A 10,634-nucleotide genomic window follows, 5' to 3' on the forward strand; every position below is an offset into this window, starting at 1 on the left:
TCGAGACTGTTCAAGAACCTCGCCAGCTCATTCCCGCATACCCCCGCTTCTGATCTATCACCTAGGTAGCATTCTCTGACTCTTAAGTCTCCCGACCCTAGCCGCGAGCCCTCTTTCGAGCAGCAAGAAAACCTGCTTTATAGGATGCCCACCTCCACTCTGCGTAACCCCTCATTTACACTTCCACGGTGACTACATCTGCCATGTTCTCACGATGTCGGCCTCCCAGCTCAACGTCGATACCTCGTCCTCCCCGCGGCAACCTCTTGACAGCCAGAAAAATGCTGGCGCCGACATGTCCATGATGGCCTTTGTCCAGCCCGGCTGCCCGGCTAGGTTCGCCTACCAGAATGAGCATCGTGTCAAAGGGCTCAACGCAGAAACCCTAGCGAGGGTCTTCCTTCCCACGCCCTCATGGCTGTCGACTCCGGAGTATGCAGCAATCCGGTCAGATACTGGCAATCCATCGACCTGCATCTTCTTCAGCCTTAATATTTCCATATACAACCAACAGATAATCTCCTCGGAATGGACCGAGCAATGGTTCTTCATGGTCGGCCGTGTTCATCCCTTTGCCCTGACGTGGGAAATCGAGCGACGTGATGGCTTGGAGTCGGACGATGATAACATCACAGAATACACCGTCCCCGCGCTTATAGTCCGCGATCACAGCTACCAACCGTGAGTCTATGCTCCAAATCTCTCTGTCGCCACTGCCCTCCCTGACGATATCCATAGAATTGTCACTCGCACCTCAGCTCGGTGGATACTTTCCCAACGATACAACCCATTGTCTCCTTCACGGGACCTGTCATCGGCTCCGGCCGCGACCTCCTGCATGGAAACTCGGCTGCGGCCCTTGACGACACCCAGCTGAGCTGCTGCGGCTTTGTCCAGCTCTCCACCTTTATTTGTCCTGGGATTCCCGGCAAAACCCCTTCAAGGGCTTTCACCCTTCCAAGTTTTCGTCATCTTCCCCATTCACGCTAATCCTTGGACCTCCTATGCAAGAAGATGACCGAGAGGCGCGACAGCCAGTTCCAGTCGAACGCTCTCTTCACCTGTACGGGCAAAATCGCCGGCTTACTGGATCACCAGATCATGAAACATGCCCCGGCTTTCGACCAAGACTATATCTTCATCGTCGTCCCCGACACGTGGACTTTCCACGACAAGGCCATGTCCGACCAGGCTTCTGCAACACAACTACTGCCGACGACACCCAAGAGCGCGGTCGGCAATCCCTCGGACTATAGCGTTGCGTTGGCCAGGTTTACCTCTACGAAGAAACCCAAGGCCGCCCAAAGCCCCGCCTCCCCCACGCCGCATGCTTCTGGCCCAGTCGATCCCCTTATGCTGGCATCAAGTCGGTCAATGCCCGATCCCTACCAAACCCCAACCAAGAGACCGCGACTTTCTCCCGAAACTTCCACCATAATCACCGACTGTGACGGTCAAGACTCCCCCAAATCCGATACCTCCTCCTTTCTGTCCCCGGAAGACCCGCAGAGTCAGAAACGGACACCGAACAGGTCAATCACCAAGACACATCCGCCTCTGGCTCTATCAGACCTCCCGCGTCGATATCTTCCCGACCACTGCGCGCCCGACGTCCGCCCAAGAATATTCTCTAAACTTTAAAGCATCAAACGAAACAATACAACATGACAACATGTCTCATCATCCTCAAAATCAACTGCCAAAGGCTCGAATAGCACATTCTCTTCTCTTCTTGTTCTCCTTTTCATGAAGACGATCAAGTCAAAACTTCCCCAATATACTCCTTATTCTGTTTATACCTACGACTTATACCGGTAGCACATGTAAATTTTCCGAGCCTTCCACTCGCCCAGACATGCATTACCCACTCACATCTCTCTTCAACCCTGCCGTCTCTCCACGCCCTTTGAGTTTGCGCCTTTTAAACAAATTTTCCTCCAGCGGCCTAGCCTGCCTCCCCGACGCTCTGTCTCGGTTTCACTCACGATAATGCTCTACGTCTCTCGCCGTGTCTCGTATCTCGACCTCACTCTTCTTCCTGTCTCCTATCTACTGTCGCCAACTCTCTCCTGTGGCCAACTCTTCTCCGGTTCTCTTGTCGCCAAATTTCGTTCCGAAAGGCTTCTTTGCGCGAGCCGCGGCTGGCGAGCCTTCCTCTCGTACTCAGTCAGAAAGCAAGGCATAAAACCTCCTCTGATTGGCTAATTGGCCTGGCCCGTGCTCAACTCGTGCGCGGATTGGTCGACTGATAACGTCACCAAAGGAAGGCCCGCAAAAACTACCCCTGAGCGTTGACTAGGAAACTAGCTTGCTTGGCAAAGTCTTCAGGAGTTTTCAGTTCTTCCTTTCTTCCATGCGGTCAATTTGTTGCGTTGCTATGCACGATTTTGACTGAATAGCCCCCGTGCCCCATACTCCTTACACTAAACTACATGGCGGCTGCTCCCCTTTTCTGTCGAACCTGTCAAACCACATCAGTTTGTTAACGGTATCTAGGCTCACACATGACCTCCGGCTGCCGGCCTACCTCTCAAGATTCCCTGGCTACCCTGTCTCCGGAAGCAGTGCAGTTTCCTCCTGATCATTCAGACCTGATCTAATTACCTGAAAGACAGCCTCCCCATCGAGATCTATCACGGTATTACACGTAGGACGTCGCAGAGCCTCCCTGCCCGAGCGAAATCGAGCAGTCTAGGTGTTTATGGTGTGGATACATATACAGCCAGATGGAGGACGATATACCCCAGGCGGTTCGGAACTGCCATACCTGCAAGCAATACCTGCCCGAAGTCGAATTTCGAAGCGTCAAGGACCCTACGAAGTTTACAAGAGACTGTGCTAGCTGTAAGGCACGCCGAAAGGAACGGGTAACCGAATCTCGAGCCGCCGTTGCCGCAATGCGGAATATCGCCTTGAGGCTATCGCCACGCAGAACCAGGAAGAGGACGGATTCGCTAGCTAACCTGACGCCTCCAAAGCGGACTGCGCCAACGCCTGCGTCTGTGAACGGCCCACAACCTCATGTCATGCCTGCTTTATTCCGTGGCCAGGCGCCTGCACTGGGACTGCCTATACCTCCGCTGGGGCCATCTACCCTAAGTGCTGTTGGGGGACCTTCCCCTATCCCTCCTACCCATGTCCTGCCAACAGTAGTTCTGGGCACGCCGATTCAAGACACTGCTTCTACGGCACCTGTTGTGCAAGGCACCCTGTACCACAGGAATCGCTTCCTACCACTCCTTCATTATTGCCACAGTGTCATCGCCGCGGCCGTTATACTCGTCAAGGCACACAGCCTCAAGCGCGACAGTTTGGTCAGAGTATTGATCCGCCTTTTACAGGTGACCTTAACTTGCCTGCCCTTAGTGAGGAAGATCAAGCTCTTGTGAGGAGTTCTATACTGCGCTGAATGACGACAAGATGCATAGTTGCATTCGTTGCCAGGAGCGTTGGTTCGATATGAAGCGAAATAGCTTGAAAATCTGCAGCCGCTGCATTGGTCGAGACAGGAAGAAAACCCCTCACGAGCCCTACTTCTTTAGCGCTGCGAACAACCTTGACTTCGGGAAGTCCCCGGCAATCTACCTGATCTAACAATGGTCGAGGAGATGCTCATTGCTAGGGTTCACGTACACGTGAAGGTCCTGCAGGTACGTGGCGCTCAATATAAATATCGCGGTCACGTTGTCCACTTCCTTCGCAATGTTGGCAGGCTATTTGAAGAGCTCCCAGTCCTACCTGAAGAGCTAGATATCGTCCTCCTGCGGCCTACTAATATGGAGGGCGACCCTCGCTTCCGGCAACAGTTTGCTCGCGATTTCCGGGTACGCCGCCCATGCCTGTTGGCCTGGCTGCATTACCTACAACGCCACCACCCGGGCTATCGCGATATCGCCGTGAGTCAGGATCGCCTGCACCGGCTTCCTCTTGATGGCAACATAGTTGCTTCCATTGCCAGCCAAGTGGCTGACATGCCTGACGGCGAGGTCCCCCAAGGGCCCGTTGAGGAGGCTGTGGAAGAGGATCCTAGCGACGCCGACGCATCAGCGATCCCGAATTTGCAAGTTTCCGATACCGAATTGAACGCTCTGCAGTCCCGATTTCTTGATGGTGCCCTAACCTGAGCGCATGACTGATCTGGAGTATATGCCGCGTAGCGCGCAAACTCTCCACCGGATGCCGCTGCCTTCCATTCGCAGGACCCCTATCGACGAATTCAACCGTTCCCAGCCGCTGCTAACGCTCGCGTTCCCTACCCTCTACCCTGACGGCAAGGCCGACTTCGTGGAGCCTCGCCTACGGAACATCACGTACCAGGACTACCTTGGCCATGCGATGAGATGGCATGACGGACGTTTTGCCCGCCATAAGACGTGGCCTTTCGTCGCCCTCAACACGCTGTTACGTGCGCAGGTCCGAAAGCGAAGTGACTACTTCGTCAAGCAACGCGACAGCCGCCGTCAACCCCTTACACGCGCTGACCTAGAGGAAGCGATGGCTGAGCCTGACGAGCCAGAGGCTCAGGACCTGATCCAGTCGATCACGCGCCAAGCCGCGGTAATCAGGGGCACCCGGCCGTATTGGTATAAGCAAAGAAAGGAATTGGAAGCATATGCCTACAATCTGGGCAGACCTGGCCTTTTCGTTACTGCAAGTGCGGCCGATTACCACTGGGAGTCCCTATATCGTCACATGCCTCGATTCCAAGAGTGGAAAGCAGCTCCTGAGGCGGCGCGCATGGTCCTGTCCCGGCAACTACTGCGAGACAACGCCCACATCGCCGCTTACCACTTCCATAAGCGTTATACGCTGTTTAGGACTACTGTCCTGAAGCAGAAGTTCAACCTAACGGACTTTTGGGGCCGTTACGAGTGGCAGGGCAGGGGTTCCAGTCACCACCACGGCCTATATTGGCTAAGTGGCCACCCAGACTTAGATCCTGACAACGATCAGTCCCGGGAGCAATTCGCCCGCATCTGGGGATATCACGTATCTGCTGTCAACCCAGAGCCTCAGCGAATACAGGCGCCTGGGAAGGGAATCCTGATCGGCAATCTATTGGAGCAGCCCCTTACGGTTCAGTTCCTATCAATGGTGGTCAACCGCGTGCAACGCCACCGCTGCAACAACTACTGTATGCAGCTCAATAAGCATACCAAGCAGGTGGAGTGCCGCTTTGGATTTCCTCACGGACAGCGCCTGCTAGCCTCCTTGACAAGGTTCCTCATTCTAAGCACTGGAACTTCAGGGCGAGAGGAACGATGGCCAGATTAACCACTACAACCGCTTGCTTACCGTTGCGTGGCTAGCCAATACAGATGTTTCGCCCTGCACGAGCCTCCAGCAGGTAATCGATTACGCGGCCAAATACTGCTCCAAGTCGGAAAAGAAGAGCGAGTCTTTTGCCCAGATTGGGAGGCTTTGATGTCCCGGGTCAAGGACCACAACCCCTGATTTCCTTCACGTCAAAGCTCCTTAATCAGCTGGTTGCTGAGCGGGATTACTCGAAGCAGGAGGTCAGCCACTTGCTCCTCGGCCTGCCGTTACAGGAAGGCTCACGAACCTGCCTGTACGTTGACTGTCGTAATCCTGACAGGCATTCCCGCTCCTCCGTATTGATGGCGATGAGGTTGACGAGGCCCCAACGTTTTCGAAAAGTACTGTCAACGCCCGGAAGCCCTAGCGGACCTAAACTACGTCTCCTTCCTGAAGTGCTGGAATTTCCGCCCTAGGGACCCTTCCAAGTGGAAGCAATGGCAGCCAGGCAACGTTAACGGTAGGCCTCGTGTGCTGGTTTACTTTCCTCGCTATCAGGCTGCTCCAGAAGGCCAACAGTGGCTAGATTACTGCCGTGCAAAGCTAACATTAAACCACCCACATCGGCGGGTTGATGATCTCTCACATTTGATGGCCAGCTTTTGGTTCTCACGCTGAGGCCTTCTCCTATTGTTGGCAGCACCACAGTCATGGTGATGACCATTACGGTCGGCCAAAAGAGGCTCGATTACAGCCTCAAGATGATCAATACGAGGCTCTGCCTGTGGAGGAAGAATTTGATGACGAAGACTGGATTCGCCTCGCCGCCCTTTACCTGACAACCCCTTACCCAGGAGGATCTTGACCTACTTGGCCGCCGCGATATCGACGTCAATTACGACTGGACACGGCATGTGGGTACTTATCCGGAACTTCGAGACGGCTACTGAAAGACCTTATCGCTAGCCACCCCATGGCCAACGATGTCGAGGTCCTTGGCCCTCACTGGCGTAATACGCTGAACCCACAACAACGGCTCGTGTACGACACATTCATGGGTCACTTCCAGGCGCAAAATCCTACTCAAATCCTTCTCCACGTTGATGGCGGTGGTGGCACAGGCAAGTCATTCCTTATCAAGGTGCTTTCTTCCCATCTTCAAGCAGCCGCCCTACCGAATTCTAGCCCTATTTGCCGCGTGGCGCCAACAGGCGTTGCGAGTAACCAGATACAAGGCAGCACCATTCATTCGTTGCTACGCCTCCCAGTAGGTGGTACTTTACCGACCTTCCCCAGCCGACGCAGCCGCCCTTCAGTCCCGCCTACGGCACGTCAAATACCTCGTTATCGATGAAAAGAGCATGCTAGGGCTTGAGCAGCTCGCGCGGATCGATTCCCGTCTGCGGCAGGCCTTTCCACAGCGTAGCCTCGAGTTCTTCGGTGGTGTGAGCGTCTTGCTTGTGGGCGATTTCTTCCAGTTACCACCAGTCCGACAGAAGCCCCTGTATTCGACTAGCACCAGCCTGTCTTCGTTGGAAAGGAGAGGGCAGGTGGCCTACCGGCTATTTGACCGCACCGTCTTCCTGACCACGGTACAGCGCCAGGTTGGTGATGACCAGGCCCAGTTCCGTCAGGCGTTACAGGAACTGCGTGAAGTCAAGTTATCTATACCATCCTGGAACCTCCTTAGCAATCGGGTACAGGCCAGGTTGACGCAGAGCGAGGTTGACGGCTTCAGGACCGCTTTGCGAGTGTATTCTACAAAGGCCCGGGTCAACCAATACAACCACGAGCATATGGTGCACCTCAACGCCCCGGCAATACAGGTCGAGGCAAAGAATCAAGGCAACGGCGCGGGACAGGCATCAAGCGACAGTGCTGGCAACCTATCTAACAAGTTCCCTGTTGCTAAGGGCACCAGGGTGATGCTCACGACTAATCTGTGGCAGCCAGCTGGCCTAGTTAACGGTGCTCAGGGTACTGTATACGATATCGCCTGGAACGCAGGCGCCGACCCGTTGGAAGACCCCCCAGCCGTTATTATGGTGGACTTTGATAGCTACGACGGACCGCCGTATCTAACAACTAACGAGGGCAGGAAAATCTCACCCATCCTCCCAGTCAGGCGAGACTTCCTTGTGGGCAACGAGACCTGCGCTCGCACGCAGTTTCCCCTGATGGTGGCGTTTGCTATCACTGTTCACAAATGCCAGAGCCTAACGAAGGATCAAATAGTTACTGATCTCGCTACACGCGACTTCCAGGCCGGCATTAGCTATGTTGCTGTCTCACGGGTTACGTCGCTGCAAGGCTTACTCCTTGAGGTGCCTTTCGATCGTCAGAGCCTCTATAACCACACGCCGACGGAAGGTTTACACGCCTGCGTTTCCTACGTACCGCGTTCACGACTAACTATAAGGCAGGGATGAAGATGCGCCTCGCTGACCAACAACGGCGTCAGGGTCAACAGCTGACCGACCCACCATATCCACCACGCTACCTTGACTAAACGGCATGTTCCTCTAAGCTGCGGGAAAGGAGGTTCGATATATAGTATATAGTTATAGTTAGGTTGGGCCTGTTGGGAAGCAGCAGAGAGACTCCTAACTATCAGTCAATTCCCTCAGTGCAGGTTTGAAGCGGTTTGAACAGCTGGTGTGCCGCGGCAGGCGAATGGGGGGTTCTAGGGGGTCTCCCCCTAGGAAAGTGAATTGCAGGTTACGATATTTACCCTTCGGGCTGGATATTCAGCCGTTAAGCCCCTTGCCTTGGCAACTTAACGGGTGTTCGAAGTATTTTATGAAGAAATCTCACCCAAGCCGAAGCGTCAGCAGCTCAGGGGCAGATTGACAATTGGACCAATCATCCATTCTGACAAGAGTCCCTTGCTGTTATGAACGCGACGCGCTCGTGTCTGAACCTGGCGTCCACGCGTTCATGAGTAAGGGGGAAAGTGACTCAATCATCGTGCCGCAATCGGGATGTTTGTAACGCCTCTCATATTATCCCACTCTTCTTAGATGGGCGACTATCTCGATTCTTTGCCTTCTGCAGGCCCCAAGGCAGTCGAGAATGGGAAACATTTCCATGGCAGCACTTTCGCGGCTACACCAAATCCCAACGCGCCGGCAAGCTCAAGTCGTGGATTTGGCGCTTTGGGTTTGACATTGAGCATCAAGACAACGGGGACAATAGGCTGTGGGTATGCGGGACCTGTTCGGTCAAGAAATCGCCCCAAGGACCCCAAGCTTTGCAGCGAAGGGAACGACAAATATCGAGCGCCATCTGCACGATGCGCACCGCATTTCTGGGCCGTTGGAAACGTCTGCCGAAAGGTACGACAACAAAGAAGCGCTCTATCGCACAGTTCTTCGAGCTCGACGCAAACGACGGCAAAGAGCAGGCCTTGATCAACACGCTCAAGAATCACTTTGATAAGAATGTGTTCCAATCACTCCTACTTGCTTGGATCACCGAGTCAAATGTTGCCTTTCGCGCCATCGAAGCCCCTCGATTCCGTTCTCTGCTCGACTATCTCAATCCTTCAATTGGCCTGACCCAGTCACACATGACTCACACGACCATTCGGTCCAGGCTTTTCGAAGAGTATCACCAATACAAGGGCGTTGTGGTGAAGGAATTGAAAGAGTGCCCCGGCCGTATCCATCTTGCGTTTGACGGCTGGAGATCGCCCAATCGGCACGCTGTGTACGGGATTGCTGCGTTCTACCTGTCCAAGGAAAAGCGCCCACAAAAAATACTTCTCGGAATGCCTGAGTTGCGGCAGTCCCATACTGGAGAGAACATCGCTTCTCAGGTGGCAGAAGTCATCACCTCGTTCGAGATACAGGATAAGATTGGCTACTTCACGTTGGATAACGCGGAGAACAACGACACCGCGATGAGGGCCCTGGGTGACCAATTCAGTTTCGATGGGAGGCAAAGAAGGGTCCGCTGCTTTGGACATATTATCAACCTTGTAGCGAAAGCACTGCTCTTTGGAAAAGACGACGAGGTCTTCGATTCAGAAGATCGTACCAATATTCTCGACCTGGCTCAGCACAACCTTTGGCGAAAAAAAGGTCCGATCGGCAAACTCCACAATCTCGTCCATTGATTCATCGATCCGACAGGCTGACCTATCTACTACGGAGCCTGCAGGAGAAGAAGGATGGTACGAAAAGGCCGGTCGACGTTGTGACCGATAACATGACGCGCTGGCTGTCTCATTACAAAATGATGGATCGGGCTCTTCTCCTTCGCGAATTTCTCGACGACCTTGTCGCGATCGAACGGTTCGAGCACAGCAGAGGCAGGTCGAGAAGTAGAGCCAGGCCTGCGTGTATACGAGATGAGGATTTACTGACGGAGAACGATTGGATGGTGATCAGCAATTTCGAGATGTCCTGAGACATTTTGCCAATGCTCTCAAGGCACTTGAAGGAGACGCGCAAGTCCGTGTCCGCAAAGACGGGAAGCTCATAGCCTATGGAACCGCATGGGATATCATCCAGGCGTTCGAATATCTTCTGGAGAAGCTTGAAGAAGCCAAAACGATGGCCAGAGACCTGCCGGATTCTGGCCACTTCGCAATCAACGTCGAATTGGGTTGGAAAAATTGGATAAGTACTACGCGAAACTCATCGAGTGTCCGATATACTACTCGGCCATCGCTCTGCATCCTGCCTTGCGGTTACAGTGGTTCGAAGAAGCTTGGGCTCATCGACCCGAATGGGTCACGGAAGCCCGGCGGATCGTCCGAGCCATCTGGGAAAGTGACTATAAGTCGCTGAACGTCGAGGAGGAGGGTCCAGCCACTGCTGTGGAGAATTTCCAGCCACCCGACGATCTGGACGATTTCCAAAAGTTTCGAATGAGGCACAGGGTGCAATCGAGCCATATCACGAATGGTGATTACCGGCTGCCGACGCGCCCTATCGCCGACGAGTTGGATCGTTGGACCGTCGATATCGGGGCAGACGACGGGAGATCAATGATCCATTTCAGTACTGGAAACTCAAAGAGGCGACATATCCGCGGCTGGCGCGGATGGCTTTCGATATGCTATCCGTCCCGCCCATGTCTGCCGAGTGCGAAAGGGCGTTTTCATTTGCTGGACTGATGGTTACCCGGCTGCGCAGGAGACTTGAGGTGAAGACCATCAGCGCCGCACAGTCCATCCGGTCTTGGCTGAACGCGGGATTAATACACAACTACCAGGAGTCGTTGATCCATCGGTAGACGACAACGCCTTCGTGGAGGCCGCAGAGGATAATTCTGAGAAAGGGGAGGACGGGCCAGAGGACTTTGTCGTTATCTCCGAATAGCATATTGACAACCGTCAACGCCAGCAATCCACGCAATCCACGCAATTGAGA

General features: G+C 54.0%; 3 protein-coding genes across 3 annotated transcripts; all 3 read left to right on the forward strand.

Moving 5' to 3' along the window:
- Positions 1-4,176: 4,176 nt before the first annotated feature.
- HRG_11226 (uncharacterized protein) lies at positions 4,177-5,425 on the forward strand (the record flags this gene model as incomplete). The annotated part of the gene is made up of 5 exons (XM_044869696.1): positions 4,177-4,405; positions 4,487-4,577; positions 4,632-4,654; positions 4,709-5,025; positions 5,249-5,425. 5 exons carry the CDS (start codon positions 4,177-4,179, stop codon positions 5,423-5,425), a joined length of 837 nt encoding a protein of 278 aa, XP_044715249.1.
- Positions 5,426-6,617: 1,192 nt separating this feature from the next.
- HRG_11227 (ATP-dependent DNA helicase PIF1) lies at positions 6,618-7,765 on the forward strand (the record flags this gene model as incomplete). The annotated part of the gene is made up of 6 exons (XM_044869697.1): positions 6,618-6,911; positions 6,960-7,028; positions 7,083-7,233; positions 7,282-7,376; positions 7,470-7,626; positions 7,680-7,765. The coding sequence occupies 6 exons, from the start codon at positions 6,618-6,620 to the stop codon at positions 7,763-7,765; spliced, it is 852 nt and encodes a 283-aa protein (XP_044715250.1).
- A 472-nt stretch (positions 7,766-8,237) lies between these two features.
- HRG_11228 (restless-like transposase) lies at positions 8,238-9,373 on the forward strand (the record flags this gene model as incomplete). The annotated part of the gene is made up of 4 exons (XM_044869698.1): positions 8,238-8,243; positions 8,351-9,170; positions 9,264-9,290; positions 9,339-9,373. The coding sequence occupies 4 exons, from the start codon at positions 8,238-8,240 to the stop codon at positions 9,371-9,373; spliced, it is 888 nt and encodes a 295-aa protein (XP_044715251.1).
- Positions 9,374-10,634: the final 1,261 nt, after the last annotated feature.

The sequence above is a fragment of the Hirsutella rhossiliensis genome (genome assembly GCF_020360975.1).
Source record: "Hirsutella rhossiliensis strain HR02 chromosome Unknown scaffold00019, whole genome shotgun sequence".
In the NCBI taxonomy this organism is placed as follows: Eukaryota; Fungi; Ascomycota; class Sordariomycetes; order Hypocreales; family Ophiocordycipitaceae; genus Hirsutella; species Hirsutella rhossiliensis.